Genomic DNA, 18,785 nt, shown 5'->3' with positions numbered 1-18,785 from the left:
CACACATATTTTGACTTTCCACTAGCAATCATTCAATATTACTGTCCAGTATTACCAGCTTTAACTAGAGGGAAACTTTTACTTAGAATGATAAAACTTTTGAAGCATACCTACAATAAAAACTATCCAAAGATAATTTATCAACAAGTTAAAACAGACAAATGACAAGGAAAATGTATATATTAACAAACAAAAAGAAACTATGTTTATGAAAAAATTCCCTCTTCTAGCCACTACAAATATATCTTTATGTTTCTGTTTCAATGAACGCACTCAAATGTTCATATATGTTTACCTTTATAGGAACACAAGATAAAGAAAATGATATATGCCAATTTCAGAGGGTTTCTTTTTATAATAAGGAGCATGATTTGGAGAAAATTGTTTTATGGGACTTTCTTGAGATTATTTTTAGAATTCATGATGTAAGGTTTTAACAGTTTTTAAATATTAAATTTATATTGAAAATTAGACTACAGAAAAATTAACAAAATCGTATCATAGGATGTGCTTCCCACTCACTACAAACATATAAAAATATCTTTATAAAGCACTTATTAATACTCCAAACTGAAATTTGAAAAAGAAAAGAAAATATACCAGTTCCAGAACCAAAGAGGGGACTCAAACATAGATCATAGATGGAAGCTAACTTCCCAGTGGCTTAAAGGACTTGGGAACCTGGACTTAGAAAATGGTATCTGGAGACTGGAAGTTTTAAACCTATATCAGAATAGGAGAGCTAGACATGTACCCTTGCATAAAGCCTGGTCCTTTCCAGAGAAAGCCCAGAGAAATTTGTTGTCTGTCCAGGGACTTGGAAAAAATTAAAGAAAAATAGATAAACAGAACAGGAGCTACCAACATGAAACCAAAACCCTAAAACTTGTGCCATACCACATATAAGACAGTACATGCTGTGAGAATGAGAACTCAAAAATAACACATTAATATTAAAATTTCTAGAACCACTGAAACTTCAAGGATAATGCATGAAGCCAGTGTAAATTTATGCTGTTGGGACCACATGCTATTGGGATCATAATACAGAAAAAGGAAAGCATAAAATAAAATAGGCAGGACACTAAATAAAATAATTAAATTTCACTTCCAGAAATTATAACTGAAATAAATATCAATGGAAAAGTTAAACAGATTAGAGGCACAGCTGAAGGATAAATCATCAAATAAGTGTGAGCTTACTCACCAAAATGCAACACAGCAAGGTAAAGAGAAAAAAAAATATGAACAGAAATTGAGACATTGAAGATAGAATAAGTGAATCTAACACTTCTAATAGCAGCCGCATAGCACAGGGAGATCAGCTCGGTGCTTTGTGACCACCTAGAGCGGTGGGGTAGGGAGGGTGGGAGGGAGATGCAAGAGGGAGGAGATATGGGGATATATGTATATGTATAGCTGATTCACTTTGTTATAAAGCAGAAAGTAACACACCATTGTAAAGCAATTATACTCCAATAAAGATGTTAAAAAAAAAAAAAGTTCCAGAAATAGAAAACAGAGACTTAGGGAAAGATAGTACTTGAAGAAATAAAATTGATCATTTTCTGTAATTGAAAAATGGCATGACTCCTCAAGTTATCATAGCATAGAAACAATGACACCCCAGTAGCAGGGGGCATCCTAGTACCCAGATTTTGGTTTCCAACAGCATTCTCCAATAAAAGGAACCAGGGCTGCTCGGAGAAATGACTGATGGCTGATTCTAGGACTGGGCTGGGAAAAATACAAGGTAAGGCTGAAGCAACTTACAGTGTTAGAACAGAAAGCAGTGTGCAAAAAAAAAAAAAAAGGCTACATTGATGGTAGTATGTCAAAGGGACGTGGAAGCCAACTGAAAGAGCTCCCCTTTGCCAATTTGAGCAATAAAAATATAAAGTAGCATTGTATTATGACTCAAATTGTAAAATAAATATCCTTGAGTCCATATTGATATAAATTACTAAATAAATATATAAATGGGAGAGAAAAGACCAATCTCCCATATATAAGAACACTAATTTATGTAGATTCTCTACCCTCAAGGAGGGAAGTATAGATCTCCACTCCAGTATGTGGTCTGCACACAGTGACTTCCTTCCAAAGAAATATTGTATTGAAAGAGATAGAAAAAAGAAAGTAACTTTAAAGTAGAGAAATATGACAAGAACTACATCAGCCAGGTAGACAAGGTCAACATGAACAGTGACAAGTTGTGTCATAGTATGTGCCCTGGTCATGATGTGATGAAAATAACACTTTACTTCTGTAGTCTTCCTCCCCTACATCCATAATCCTACCTAAATTATAAGGGGGAAAAATCAAATTCCAATAGAAATCCTACAAAATACTTGACCAGTACTGTACAAATTGTAAAAGTTATCAAAAACAAGGAAAATCTGAGAAACTGTCACAGTGAAGAGAAGCCTAAGGAGACATGACATGGTCATGGTTATTCAGTCTCCTTCAGCCTAAGGAGCCTGAATAACATGGTCTTCAGTGAGGGGGAGTCTGGCCATTGCCATCACATCTTTTATGTCCTTCATGTGGTAATATTCTGCATGAGAAATAAAGGTGCCAAAAATGTGTGCCCACGGGAAATTTACTGTCTGAAATCCCAGAGCATACTGAATATCATCACTTGAAGGAGATGATAAAACAAGTGTGTACCCACAAATATAATCTGTAGAATGAATATATCTAATTCTATGTAATAAATCCTGTGCACAAAGCTGTTTTAATCCAAATACAAATTTATATGGGCAAGGATTTCTTTACTGTAAATTCTATTTCAAAGAAGAATAATGTGAGTTTTCAACTGACGTCACTTTAACTTTGGGGACAGTGTATTCAAATCCACAGTGGATTAGTCCTATATGTTCCTCATGCTTTTAGTGGATTAAATATTCGATTCTTATGGCTACATTATTTTGCAGACATTTTCTTCTTCCTAGGATTTTTCCATTTATCATGTTTTAGTTTTAGGTCTTTTGGACTCTGTCAACCTTTATTTTTTAAGCTACAATAAATATTTAGTCTGTTTCATGTGCCGTATTCTGCCAGCCAGGTCATCTTCAACTCGCTCAACTCGCTTATGAGCACCAATGCTCTTTCCATTCACATATCATTAACTATAGTATATGTAAGATTATCTTTCATTTCATATATTTGTTGACCAGGTTAATAGGTACTGCTTTTATCATTTTGGCTAAATGAAGAAATTGAAAATGGCTAAACACATGCAAGACATTCTCACTAAAATAATGTTCCTCTTCTATTTACCATGCTGTTTTTGCTAACAGCAGTCTGACTGTATTCTTGTCTTAAAGAAGATCTAGTTTTCTTAGAATTGCAGTCTCTTTTTATTTTTAATCCGTGCAACCCATATACCATAGATACTCTGGTTTATGCTCAGTTTACTATAATTCAAAGCATTGACTTGATTCCTCTTCATGTTTTTTCTATTCTATATTAAGGTAATAAGCCTCATTTAGAGATGGAGTCTATTTCAGTCATTTTTTTTAAACTAAAGAACCAATTATTTAGATTATAAGTCAAAACCCATATCCTCTGTGGAGTAATTTTATGACTCTACAGCCTATGGCATAGAGAAATAAAATAATCTCCAATACATAGACTTGCATACTAAACAATGTCCACATAGTTCTCTGGGTTAACTGTAAATTCTCACTAGTGTTAATTAAAATTATGTGGCAAAGTTTCTAAATCACTCAAAGAACACGACCTTTAGTTCTTCACCTTACTGATACCCACGATCTAATAAATATTGGCTGTTCTTTTAGATGCCCTCTCTCAATCTTTGTATTTAGACTACATTTTACTGGTAAATTATTTCTGGAAATTATTGAGGTTTTAGCTATTGTATTTTGGGGATGACTATGGAAAGACTATGGAAATGCACTTTTATGAAATCTGTAGAGTTTTACTATTTTCCTTCATGAAAATACTCCCTAACCTTGAGTAACCTACCCCCACTGCAGACACCCTATCCTGAACCCATAGTAATCTATGTAACAAAGGAATTGCTAAGCTTTATTTAATTTGTTGAATTTGATAAAGATAGTTTCAGACCTTTATATCACTTTGAAGCTATAAAATATTATCATTAGACTTCATATCAGTTGAAATGATTAGACTTCATATCAGTTGAAATGATATGCCAACATGTGAATTGCTTTGAAAATTCTATGTCAATTTGCTTTTCTAAGCCCCCTTTAGATGAAACCATTATGCCTTCAGTTATTATAACCAGCATTTATAAAGCACAAATTGTATATTAGGTGTTGTGTTAGGCCCAAGAAAACACAGCAAAAACTCCTGTGTCGAAGGAGCTTAGAGTCTGGGAGGACAGACAGAAGTGTAAACAGCTCTTATACAAGGTGGTAAGCATTTAATATAGGAATAAAAGTATCCTTAGGCAGCATGAAATAGGGAGTGTCCGACCAGAGGCTTGGATGGCAAAGAGAAAGGCAAGACAAGGGTAGAGAGAGAAGTTGTTTCCTTGAGTCCTAAGGTTGAACAGACCACCAAGACCACAAGAGGGAATGAATGGTCAGTACAGGTAAAGGAAGCAGCATTTGTGAACACGTGGCAAAATGCAGACCAAGTGGCATATTTGTGAAGCCCTCAGTCCTAGGATATAGTTTACCTGCAGGTGCTTAAGAGAAGAGTTGCAGAAAATGAGCCTGGAAAACTAAGCTGGAGCCAAAAACCAAACTATTTTTAATGCCTTGATTGGGAGTTTGGGTTTATGGTAAGCCCTTGACTGATTAAAAGATATTTTGGAAGTACAATGTATGTTACTTGCTGAACAGTTCCAGGTGGGACTGAGAGATGGGGAGTTGTCTACACGTCTACCTTGGACAACAATTAAAATCTTTAACTTATCTAATAGTGTGGGAACTAAAAGGAGTATTCAAATTTGATGCAGGTATCACCAAATGATGTTTGTGTTTGTTATTTTGTTTTCCCCCCAGTGGGAGAGACTTCTGAGATTTGCCCAGAAGCCACTGATTTCTTGTGCCACAACGAGAAGTGTATTGCATCCCACCTGGTCTGTGACTATCAACCAGACTGCTCCGATAGGTCTGATGAAGCTCACTGTGGTAAGTGTATTTGTCTGTTGTAACGCTGCGAGTTCAGCACAGATTTTCACTTTATTAGCAGAGTAACTTATTGGCATTGATGACTGAGAAGAAATGTTCTTTTCATGCACCAGAGTAGATTTAGAATAGACAAAACATCTTTCCAGCTTCTCTATGCAAATATTTAAATGGCAGCCCTTCCATCCTTTTTACCCCCAGACTAAAAACTGCAACAAATCTATAGCAAATCATGTTACCAAAATTTCCCGTCATGTCATTATATAGAACTGTGTGCAGAATCACGGTTAAAATTGTCAGAAACTGAACTAGCAGAGCCTACATTTCTTCATCAGTTCTCATTACTGATTCCATTCCTTTTTCCCAAAAAAATGACTGATTTTATAGATGAGGTGAAAAAAGAACACTTTGAATAAATACTAGTTTAATGATTAATTTTAATAATTACATAGCCCTGGAAAAAGAGGAATACGAGAACCACTTTGGTTTTTTTATTCAAACTTTAATTCAAATGATTTTTAAATTCATGTATAAAGCCAAGTGTGTAATTTTTAAATATGAACACATATTTAAATCCAAAGAATTCTTTTTCATATATCTTACTGATGAGCATTCATATGAAATCTTGATACCATACAGGCTGCCTGTTGCCGTTAATGTTTGCAGCATAACAAACTACCCTAAAAGTTAGTGGCCTAAACAAGTTTTTGCCTGCAATTTTGTGGATCATTCATTCAGGAAGGAATCGGCTAGGCAGCTTGTCTCTGATCCACATGGCTCAGACTGGTACAACTGGACCTGGAGGATCACTTCCAAGATGCCTTTATCCCCTACATGTTTGGCACATGTGTACTCTTTGGTTCCTCTGTCTGGATCAACATGGAATCAACCTCCAGGGCAATCCCTGTGGCTTGGGCTATCACAGGTTAGTCAGACATCTTACACGGGATTGGCTTTTACCATGTGTCGACTGTAAAAGAATGCACGACCTAAAAGTTAAGAAGTATGTTTTATTGGCAGACTTTCTGAGGACGTAAGCCCAGGAGGCAGCCTCTCAGATCCCTCTGAGGGATTGCTCCCAAGAGGTACCGGGGGGAGCCAGGATATACAGGAGTTTTGCAGCAAAGACCAGGGAGCCCAAACATCAAAAGATTACTGTTAATTAAAGAAAACCAGATATCTCAAGTTAAGGAATTTAGTGCTTTTCTGTGTTTGGGAAGATGCAAGAGCCTGTGCTCAGTGAAGTCATTCCTTTGCTGTACACCTTAGCTATCTAGGGCCAGCATCCAGGTTTTTCCCATCCTAAATCCCCTCAGGGTGCACGGGGGGCTGCAGTGACTGAGGGCTTGATGGCGGGCATCCTGTTGTTTCTACCCTGAGTTCCCTCAGGGCAGTGGTAGTGGCTGACGGCTACAGTGTCCTTTGTTTACTGACATGGCAGGCAACATTCTTCATTCACAGAAAGTTCCAAGAGCAAACATTCCAAGAGCCTGAGGAAAAATAGCAAAGAGTTTGTATGACTTAGCCTCAGAAGTTCCAGAATGTCCCTCCTGGCTCTTCCTAATGGTCATTCAAATAACAAAGTCTAGCCTAGATTCAAAGAGAGGAAGGGAATAGACTCCATTTCTCAGTGGGAAAATATCACACATGCACAGGGAAGGCGTACTACACAAGGCACGTTTAAATGTTTATTTTTAGCTCAGTGTTATTTTCATTCCTTGGGATGTTTGCTTCTGAAGTGTTCATTTCTCTCTCTTGCATTCGCTATTTTTTTTAATTGTGGTAAAGTATACATAAAATATATGTAACATAAAATTTACTATTCTAACCTTTGTAACTGTACAGCTCAGTGGCGTTAAGTATATTTGCATCGTTGTGCAGCCAACACCACAGCTTCACACTTATGCCAGCTTGCATAAGTGTCATCAGAAAGGTTTTTCCCTTAGAGGGCATCCAGAACCCATATCCAGAACTTTTTTTATCTTGAAAAATTAAAACTCTGTACCAATTAAACAATAACCCTCCATTCTCCCCATCCCCCAGCCCCTGACAACCACCATTCTACTTTCTGTTTCTATGCATTTGACAACTCTAGGTGCCTCATGTAAGTGGAATCACAGTGTTTGTCTTTTTGTGACCGGCTTATTTTACTTATTTTACTTTATATTATCCTCAATATTCATCCTATCTTTTAATTTTAAGTCAAGCATAAAAGAAAGTGAAAATGATTGGTACTTTTTAAAACTGTATTATGAATACTACAGTATTATAATCTTAATTTCATAAAATATTTATTTCCTTTATAATATATATATTCTCAAATGAAATTTATAATACATTAAATAATACTTTCTAGTGTTACTTCTAGCTTCTTTTAAGTGCACCAAAAACATATATATTTTTTATATTGACTGTTAGGAATTGACTTCAATAGAGTTCTAAAACAATGCTCTGAAGCATTTTGAAATCACCATTTTCCCCACAAGACATAACAAATAGAGCATTTAATAATCACCAGTAAAACATTAGAAAGTTGGCCAGATTTATGAAGGTTCTAAAGAAAAAATAATTTGAATATGATGGCATTGACATACATAATCCAGTGGGGTGAGAAGGACAGCTATCACATGCATATAGAAAACTTATTACAGACAGTAAATATCTTCCTCTCATGTAAAAATGTACATATATTGAAAATGTTTATATAAAAATTATACTCTTCCGTTTATTCCTATTCCTAGCAGGGCTAGGAACAACTTTCTAAACATTGGGTATATAAAAATGAACAAGACATTGTGTTAGGCTTCAAAAATTCACTTTCTACTGTGGAAAAAAAAAAACTAGAGGGAAAAATGTATTAAATATAATGTTCTTTGCTTTTTGAAAAGGTAGTAAATGAAAAGATTCCTGATTATTTTTTAAGTGTAACAAGTGCTATCAGGAATAAGGTTATCACAGCTTATGTGGGGAGTACATATGAAGAAAAATATGTGTGTGTGTGTGTACATCTGTATATGAAATATAAAAATAGACCTAAAAACATCAGAAAGAGTTACAGGTATTTTGGTTTTTCAAATGTGAATGCTGCCCATGTTCTTTTTGCTTCACTCATTTTTCTTCTCAGAGTACCTTATATGATTTTTATTTTTCCCCACAGCTATTTGAGGTATTGATATAAAACACACAAAGGCAGTTTTGATTATCAGAAACTGAAGTCAATTACATATCCATGTCTGTTAGTGTTACCCATGACTTTGATGGACAACTGCAAAAAGTATTTGAATTTATTAAAATAAAAGCAATATGTTGACAAATGAAATAATCACTTTTCTTAAAATTTCTTGATAGATTTTGTTCATCTCCAAAAGGAACATTGCACAGCACACAGAGATATACAGGTGACTTATTGATGCTGCAAATTGACTCCATCAATATTTTATATTGATGGTCTTTTGGATATATTGGAGGCATCAGGGCTGGATTCCTGCAGGCAGAGAATCTATTGTGGATAATGGAATAAATTACAACATTTTCAAAGAGACCTTTGGAGAAATATAAGGAAACAATTGACCTTTGGGTTATTAAACTGAAGTCTTCATTTTGACTTTGACCATCATTTGTTGGGCAATTATTTAAATTTTCAGAGGCTCAATTTCCTTATCTATATAGTACGTGTAATAACATACAGAGTGCTTTGAGAATTAAATGAAATAATGTAAAGAATATATATGTTCAGTCTTTCAGGATTAATGTTAGCTTCTTCCATGCCATTATTTTTATATTCTCTTGAAATTTGTCAGTCATTGTGAATGCCTTATTTACATGTCCTTTATACTTATCAAACAATAAATGCAGCTATTCCTCATGACTAATTTTTGCCTTAGGTTATGAGCAAAGATAAAATCTTCTTTTGCATCGCTACCTCTTGTTGCAAAAATGCATGGTTGATAACAAATAAGATCAATTCTTTTTAAAAGAAACAGTTAAGTTAGAAAACATGCTTTTTTCATGGAGGAAATTATTACCTAAAACATGTAGTAAGTGTGCCTTGTACTCTAGGCTAAGGATGCACAGAATGGGATGAGTACTTTCTCTCCTGCATCTTACAGTGATAAACATCATTAGTCAGTCATGTCACTCTTCCCCACTGTACCCAGATTCTCCAAAATCCTTCTCAGTGCAGCTTTCCAAGAAGGCATTTCACAATGAGGAGAAACTGTTTAATAGTTCTATGTTATGTATCATGGTATGGCAAAATAAGGTTGCTATGTGGATGTGAGAATTAAAAATAATTAATTACAGAGCCATCTCTTTAATATAACTCAGTTGATTAATATTTATACTGACCTACAACAATATGGCTGAATATTGTACCAGTGGAAAAATGCCAGTCGTTTAAAACAGTGTTAGTAATACTTTGAATCCATTCAAGGGATCATAATAAAGATCACAATTTGGAAAATATTTTTTCTAAAGCAATAGCCATTTTGAAAATATTGATACATATTAATCATCAAGAAATATTAATATTACAAAGTCTTCATATCAGCTATCATTCAGTAATTAGTATGGAATCACGGCTTATATAATGCAGTTCAATAATAATACCTGATCACATGGAAATGTTTACAGTAATTCAATGGTAAACAACAATTAAGGTGGCAGTGCAAAATAAAGAAGTAATAAGTTGCCAAACGAATAGTAATAACTGTGATTACTGTTATAAAACACACACACAGACCCTGAGAACTGACATGATCTGGAAAGAGAAAGATAGTACATAAGTTGGACATTCAAGAAAGAGTATTATTTGCTAGATGGAATGGAGAAGATACATTAATTAATACACTTGTAACAGAAATTCCAACCTTGACAGGTGTAGACATCATAGCAGTCCCTGCTTGTTGCCTATCCATTTCTTTTTGTTCCTTAGAAACAGAACTGCAGCTTTATCCAGGGCAACATCATGACCAGCCACAGGTACCATCTTCTCCAAACTTCTTTGTAGCCGCCCGTGAGCACTCGCCCGCCAGTGAGATATACGTGGGAATTTCGGGAAGGTATCCCTTTCAAAAAGAAAAAGCACCAGAATAGGAAAATGCTTTTTTCTTCTTTCCTCTTCCCATTCCTTTCAATGCCTTGAATATTTGAATTTTTCAATGCTGGAAGGTGCAGCATCATCTTGCAACCATGAATGAGCATGAGGATGACAAGATGACAGAAAGGAAAGATGGAAAATGTGTGCTTCATAACTACACATTTGAACCACAGTCACAATGCCAACCTTAAACTGACACCTTCCTGACATATTGTTAATTGAGATAAATGAATAGTAGCTGTTTAAGCTACTATTATTTGGGTTTTCAGTTACTTGAAACTAAATGCATCTCTAACTGATACAGACAATAAGGAAAATGTATTATCTCAAATAGCAAGAAGTCCAAAAGCAAGGGAGCTCTAGAGTTGGTTAATTTAGTAACTTTTGTCATCAAACATATAGAACTATATGCCCTCCTTCATTCTTTATGTTCTGCCATCTTCAGATAATGGATTTTCTTATAAAGTCAGCTCCCCATAGAATCTCTTTAGTCCCAAGCATCGCATCTTTGCAATGATATCCTGAGAAAGGACAAATAGGTTTTCTTCCTTTTGATTTATTTTTAAGAATAAAGAAACCTTTTCCTAGGTGTCTTTTCCCTAGTAAGTCTCATTGTCTAGAAAAGCATCCCAAGACTATCTTAAACCAGTCAAGACAAGGGAAGTTTGAACATCGCATCATGATTGCTTAGATAAACCATGAGCCACCTCTGGAGTTACAGGGGGCCGTTTCGCTCTTCAGACAAATATCTGAGTGAAAGAAGGTGAATTCCTAGATAAAACTGCAGTTCTGTCCTGAACAAGAGAGGGAAGGAAGGACTGACAAATGAGCATCGAATTGCTAGAGAACATATGCAAAACAAGAGAGAGAGAGAGAGAAGTACTTCAACATAAAAGTTGAAAAAAAGTCAGTTTTATTCAAAAGAAGTTTTTCTGAAAAATTTCATTGAAGTAGAGGCAGTTTTGGAGACAAGACAGATTTGAGCCTAAAAAAACATTGCATCAACAGAAAGGTTATTGTATTCAAGCCTAGAGGTTTTGAGGGCATTTTCAAATAATGTGAACACCTGAATATTTTGAGCAAGGGAAATAACATGAGAGCAGTCTTAAAGATGAATAATGTGGTTTGGGTGTATAAGGTTGATAGGATGAAGGCTACACTAAAGAAAGAGGCTCTTAACATAAACCAGGGGCTTGAACCAATGGAGCTGGAACAGGGACTATGGAGCTGCAAAGAAAGGAATGAATTAAACAAGTTCTCGAAGGGGGAATCTATAGGTGTTGGTGATAGATTAGATATGGAAATAAAGAATGCAGAATCAAAGATAACTTCATAGTTTGAATCTTTAGAAAAAGAGAGAAGATTCATGCTATGAAATTAATCAGTAATCTCAGAGAGAAGAACCCATTTGGAGGGATAAATGATGAGTTCATTTTAGGCTTGTTGGTTTTGAGATGATAATTGCATATTCCAAGTGGAATGTTCAACAAACATTTGTAGATAAACACCTGCATTTCATTGTAGCTGTAGATTTGTAGGTCATCTGCACAAAAGTATGAAAGGCTATGGGAAAGAATGAGTGAAGATACATAGAGTGAGACTTTTTTTAATTATGTAATTTTTTAACAAGAGGGGCACCCCAGCTGACTCTGCAATATAAGAAAGGAATTAGTAGAGAATGTGTGATTGAAAGATGTGGAAAAGTTGTATAACTTTGAAATAAATGCAGCTGTGGAATGCTAATAACAGTGTTTGGTAAGCAGTTGAGATCATAAACCAAGGTTAACCCTAGAAAAGGGAAAAGTAAAAGTGATATAATTTGAGTTAGAGAGGCTGAAATGTAAGAGAATGAATCCTGATTGTGTAGATATCTTTAGAGTCAATGATAAAGTCATATATTAAATACGGTGGAAGAGGAAGGACAAGAGTGGTCACAGAGAATAGAAAAAGAACAATTATCGTAGGGCCTATGTGTTGGGGAGTCAGTTACACAGAAATACTATAGAACCTGTGTGTGACATCATTCTAACAAACACACAATGGCTGTCTTGTTTGTAACATTGGAAGATTCTACATGTTTGCGGTTGTGTTAACTAAACACCTGGAGAACCACATTCCTCACTTTTATCCATATTATATAAGCATGGTATAAACCTATGTATAAGCATGGCATAAAAAGGATATACAGAGCCCATAAATAAGCATATAAAAACCAATGGAGCATAAGTCATGTAGAATGAATGAAAGAAATGTATATAATTAAAAACGATTCTAGTTTTTAAGGATAAGATGCAATCATGCCAGAGAAGTAAAATGCTGAGATTTTATGAAAATACTCTTAGAGATCCAGAAAATTTTCTATAAAAATATTAAAGCTTTGTTTTGCCAAATGTTTGGCATCCATTTTAATAGCAAGTTTTTCCTTGCTGGCCAAGTTTCTATATATGCTAATAATAGTTTTATGTTAAGAAAAAGTTATGAACAAGAAAGCATCTGGAGAAGAAACATTAAAAATAATACAAACTTCATCTTTCTAAAAAAAAAAAAAGTCAATGACAACCTCAGTTGATTCATACTGATGAAACCATCCAATAATTCATTCTGTCTCTGTAACACAGTTTTTACAGTGAATGCTCAAAAATAATAACTGCTATGCAAAAAGAAAATTAAAGAAAAATGAAAGCAGTATCAGGGTATTATGAAGGCACTTTTCACAGATGACTAGGTAGTAGACAATCAGTTATTATCTAGTAATTTTTCTCATTGTGAACAACTTAATTTTTTAATGAGTTATGAATCAACACTTTTAGAAGAGAACTTCTTTCATTATTTAGTGACTGGCTCTGAAATGTTGTACGTGGGTGATGGGTATGGTATGCTGAGAGAGTTTGCATCCTATATGGTTTACTACTTCTACCAAAGGCACCTTTTCTTTAGTTAATGACTTTTCCTCTCTAATGGTCTATGCTGTTCAAACACCAGAGTGGACAGAGGGACGGAGTTAAACATCCAGACAACTGGAAATATTGATTTATTTGACCTGAATTATCTATATTATCATAATGTTTTGTGCATTGTTCATGTGTAGATACAGTTTTATCTATCATCTAAAATGTTATTAGTCAATCCATGTAAATCCTTAATGGCTAAATGACAGTATTCATGCACTGCTTCTAGACCCTGTGATAAAAAAAGTTTCAGTGTACAACTGGTATTTCCAATAAGTGCAAATACCCTGGTTCTTTAAATTTTTAAATAAACAGAGTATGCAAATACTAATTTTAAATCGTCACAAATGTAGTGTAATATCAAGTGTGACATACATTTCCACAACATTCCATTAATATTTTTGTTTCCTTAGGCCAGTATACAAGCACAACAGGAAGCTGCAATTTTGAAATAACTTCAGGAAGCTGGACCACAGCTTGCAGTCTTACTCAAGACTCTCAAGATGACTTGGATTGGGCCATTGGCAGCAGAATTCCTACTGAAGCATTGAGTCCAGACCTTGATCACACACCAGGTAAATGCAGTAGAGATAGTCAGGCCATGTAGTTCACTGGGCTGGAAATTTGCTTTAACTATTTGAGTGAATGTCAGAGCACCTTCCTTATGTCTTTGTGGGGGTAGAGCTCAATAGCCTTTGTGAAATGAGAGTTAGTTCCTTCCATTTAACCCCTGAATTATTTAATAGACCTAGAACTGATATTGCTACAACAAGGAAATCAATGACTCTATTTAAGAGACTCACAGATTTTATTTACCCTACCCTAAAGGTGGCCTAAAAGTCCCCAGTTGGGGCAGGGACAAGTAGGGGACATTCAGATTAATGCATGCAGTAGGCAAAGGTGTACAGTTGGCATGCTGCCACGATGATCGCTAGCTTGCCACCAATTTCATTCCAGACCCTCTGAAGTACAGGGGCAGAGATTTAAAAGGTAAGTGGTGATAAAAAGAATGAGCATCAGCAAACTCTGAACAAGTTTTGCTTCCTGCCTGTGACATGAGATCAATGTAATCTTAAATGGTTTTCCAATTAATAGAGTCAGAGTAGAAGGAAGCTTATATTCTTGTTTACTTTTACCCTGAAATCTTGCCTGATACTCAACACTTTTCTTAGGAATCAAACTTTCTTAGGAATTAAAAATAACTTTTTTCAGTGATAACTTTTCTTAGGGACAAAACTTTTCTTAGGGATAAAATCTAGCTTTTCTTTGGGATAAAAAATAATCTTAAATATTTGTGACGGTGAATTTTAAGTGTCAACTTGGAGGGTGTTTTTGGGTGAGGTTAACATTTAAATTGGTGAACTTGGAGCAGATTACCCTCCGTAATGTGGGTGGGCCTCATCCAATCAGTTGAAGACCTGAATAGAACGAAAAAGACCAGCCTCCCTGAGCAAGAGGTATCTCACCAACAGCCTGCCTTTGGACTTTATCTGCCCTGTTGGCTTTCTTGGGTCTCCAGCCTGCCAGCCCACGCTGCAAATGTGGGGCTTGTCAGCCTCCATAATCACATGAGCCAGTTCCTATAATAAATGCCTGGCTATATTTACACAACATCCTATTGGTTCTGTTTCTCTGGAGAACACTAGCTAATACCTCCTCAAAAAAACTGAGGCATAGAACAGTGAAAAAGAACAAGAACACATGGAGTTAAAATAAGTTTTCATAGAAAAAGTATACAAGATTGGCTCAGCCATTTTATGTCCAGTGAAAAGAGAACAGTAATTTTAGCCTTTATATATTCCATGAAAATATCATGATGTTCAATTACAGCACGGATGTTCATTCTCATTTTAAAGCTGTTTCCTAATTCAGCTTCAGATTGAATATTTCTATTCCTTTCGACCTGTCAAGTTGTATTTTTTCTGCCTTTCATCAAGTTTTTTTTCCTTAAAAAAAAAATGAGATTAGTATATACCATGTTATAGGTTAATGGAACAGGACAGAGAATCAAGACACTTAGGTAAGTAATTAGGAGGATTTAGTATATAACAAAGGCCAATTCGGTGGGAAGAAGTTGTATTATTTAATATGATGCTGGCATAGCTGGTTGTCCACCTGGAAGGAAATGAAATTAAATTCCAGTTTTTCTTCTATATATTTCATATACAACATATATTCCAGATGGATTAAAGATGTAGATGTAACAAATTAAAATAATAAAACTCTTACCAAGAAAACATAGGGTAAACTATGTGCAATTTAAAGGCAGTATCTAACTTCCAAAAGCCCAGATATAAAATTATAGCTATGATCTAAAAATTTCATAAACAAAATCAACAGGCATATAATAGATTTGAAGTTTTTTTCTTTACATATTACAGGTAGACTATATATACAGATAACTCTCACAAACTTATTAGAAATGGCAATTTTAACAACCAGGAAAGATTTGCCTAGCCAGTTCACAGATGATCAAATTCAAATAATCAACAAATATATTAAATGATGCTCAAGTTCACAATTCATCAGAAAAATGCAAATTAAAATAATCAGATGGGAAGAGATTTTCAAAAGCCACTTACAAATGATTGAGAGATGGAGTTGGGGGAACAGAAGGATACTCATTGATGGTTATGGGGAATTTTCTGTTTTGGAAAGCATTCTGGCCACATAGAAATACAAGGACCAAGACATAAGTACATGTGTGTAAGGATATTTACGTCAGCATTGTTTGCAGTTGAAAAAAATGAGAAATAAAATGAACATGCATCATTCATACAATCGTTTATTCATTCCTTTGTTCTTTTATTTGTTCATTTATTAAGTGCCAGGCACTGTTCTAGGTCCTGGGGATACATTAGTGAATAAAACAGACAAAAATCACTGCCACAGTGGAGTTCACATTCTAGACAGAGGGAAACAATAATAAATAAACATAATAAGTACATAAGTTATATGGCCTGTTAGAAGTTAGAGGAAAGAAAGAATAGAGGAAGTAGGATTGGGAAGGCCAGGGGATGGGTTGGGGGAGGATGGCAATTTAAATAAGCTGGTCAGAATAGGCTGCACTGAGAAAATGCCGTTCGAAAAATGACTTGACGGAAGTGAGAGAGTGATACAGGTAGGTACCTAAGGAAAGAGTGTTCCAGCCCCAGGGACAGCCAGTGCCAAACACCCTGCGATCAGAGTGTGCCTGGTGGGTGACTCAGCCTGGACTCTAGTGATGTTCCGGGTAATCTAATTAATTGTTGTGCGGCTGCCCTGTGCACTGCGTGATGCTTGGCAGTATTCCTGGCCTCTACCCACTTGATACCGGCATCACTCCTCTCCCGGGTGCTGACAACTCAAAACGGCTTCAGAAATTGACAACTATCCCCAAGGGGCCAAAATTGAGAACCTAGAGGAACAGCCAACATAACTGGTTACATCCATAACACACAAATATCACGCAGCCACTAAAAAGAGAGTTTAGTGCCATACAGCTGATTTGCAGGGATTTCCAAAAGATAGTCTACAAGGAGTAAAGCAACATGCAAAATGATGATATGGTGTGATCTAATATTTCTAAAACAAACAATGACTGCCCCCCCCATCTGTGCATATGTATAACTCCATACCTAGATATTTCCAGGATAACTACGTGAACGTGGAAAAGAGGATGAAAAAGGATACATACTCGTTTATTAACATGAATTACTTGGATGGGTGATAAGGTTGGAGTAGAGGAGAGGAGGAATAAATCCAAAAATGAAAAGAAAATAATTGAAACCAGGAATCACACCTCAAAGGAAACTCTAACGTACATGATGGTCGCACATTTATGTGTGTGTGGAAAATGTGGTGGATATTTTTAAGTTTTACTCCTTAAAAAGCCTGAACTATTGTATTTCACTCTTTTAATATTTATTTTTTTCTTCAGTATTTCTTTTCATCAATTTTACATTACTGAGTAATACATCTTTTTCTAAAATTTTTAAAATATAAATAACCAGAAAAAAGAAAACCCTAGTTGTTCCAGTAGAGTAATATAACCACCTTTAAGCTTCATATTTGTGTATCCTGCCATTCTTTCTTAATGCACATATTGGCCAATAAAAAGAAAGTTTCTACTTGATTTAGTAATTTAAAAAACATAGTGCGAACAAGTTTATGTTATGAAATATGTTTAGCAACATAGTTTTTATTATATCATAGTATTCTACTTGTTGGATATACCATAATTTATAAAATTATCTAATATAAATTCTTAAAGTATTTCCTAATATTAAACATCACAGTAATCAATATACATTTAGATGGAACTTTTTTTACTTTTCTGATAGTTCCTGAGGATAAATATTAGTTTCTGTTCCTTGAGAAACTGTAAGAAATAAACCAATCTTTATTTCCTACTAAGATCCAGACAGTAACATCTAGATAACAAATGCTGGTGGGTTCTTTTGATAACATCTGCAGCAATCTTTCCTTCTCTTAAGACAATATTTGAAAATTACCGAGCATGTCTGCTTGTATAATACTACTAATGGGACAAAAAGTATTGTAGGCTCAGTTTAAAAAAAAGTAGAAGTATAATCGATGGACATGAGAAAGTTTCCACACATTGTCCCAAAAGACAAACATGAGTAATCTGTCGATACCTTTTAATGCAACAATTAAGGACTATTAATAGTTGTGTTTATTTTCTTTTTTTGAACTTTTATAGCTTGTGTGAGTTCATTAAAGACCACATAAAAAGTTTTCCATCTGGTTATTTATGCAATATGGTATACAAGTAATGTCATCCACAGATAAGGAAAACTAATCATTCTGACAGAATACTTTATTATCCTCCCTGTTAATCACTACACAAGACAGTATATTTTTGCAGAGTGCTCTTTTCAAAGCACTCTGATTATATCATCCTGGCTACACCACTACGGCTCACTAAACTTGTTTAGGCATCACTGAGACAATGGGCTGCTAAGTAGATTATAAGGACACTAATTAATGTTGACCCTCTGGGAAAAACAAAATTCTTTATGAGAAGGCCAGCAGATTCAAAGAGCCTACCGTCTGTTTCTAAGCATCACAACATCGCTGTTAATTAAAGCTGCATTTATGGATCTTTTCACTTATTGTTACCAAGATGAAGCATTAGATACATAAGGAGGACATTTTCAGTGCCCATCACAGGCCTATTTATGAGTCTTTTTGGAGCCATTGCCAAAGTTGTAGAGAGAAACTACAAGCATTAATCCACTCTCCAGTCTGCACATGAATAAATAGTGTTTGGGCTTAGTATACACGGGATTTAATGACAAGAATGACATTTGCGTGACATGAATTAACAGAGGTAAAATGCAAAAGGCTGCCGTCTCTTTTTTATTCGCTTCCCTCATAACTTTATTTTCTTTTTAATGTTATAATAAATTAACCATCTCCACAATTAGACTGTAAACTCCGGTAGGGCAGAAGTCACATCTTTTGCTATTTTTGTATTCTCTCCAGCATTTAAACTTGAATAGCACTTGATGAATACTTGTGTAGGCCTCATGTGACCTGGATCTATCTCCTTCTGTATTTATTGCAAATATTTTGGATTAATTAAGGCAACGTGTATTTCCTGAGTGCCTACTA

At 35.1% G+C, this 18,785-nt stretch overlaps 1 protein-coding gene across 1 annotated transcript in view; it reads left to right on the top strand.

Moving 5' to 3' along the window:
* The window catches only part of MALRD1 (MAM and LDL receptor class A domain containing 1), a 607,787-nt gene that overhangs the window by 427,455 nt on the left and 161,547 nt on the right, over positions 1-18,785 (top strand). Inside the window, exons 31-32 of the mRNA XM_061181405.1 lie at positions 4,998-5,126; positions 13,583-13,744. Of these exons, the coding sequence (XP_061037388.1) occupies positions 4,998-5,126; positions 13,583-13,744 (291 nt within the window). The remainder of the gene's footprint in view (positions 1-4,997; positions 5,127-13,582; positions 13,745-18,785) is intronic.

The sequence above is a fragment of the Eubalaena glacialis genome, chromosome 2, assembly GCF_028564815.1.
Source record: "Eubalaena glacialis isolate mEubGla1 chromosome 2, mEubGla1.1.hap2.+ XY, whole genome shotgun sequence".
NCBI lineage: Eukaryota > Metazoa > Chordata > Mammalia > Artiodactyla > Balaenidae > Eubalaena > Eubalaena glacialis.
Note: the sequence above shows the minus strand (reverse complement) of the source record. Positions and strands in the feature narration are given on the sequence as shown.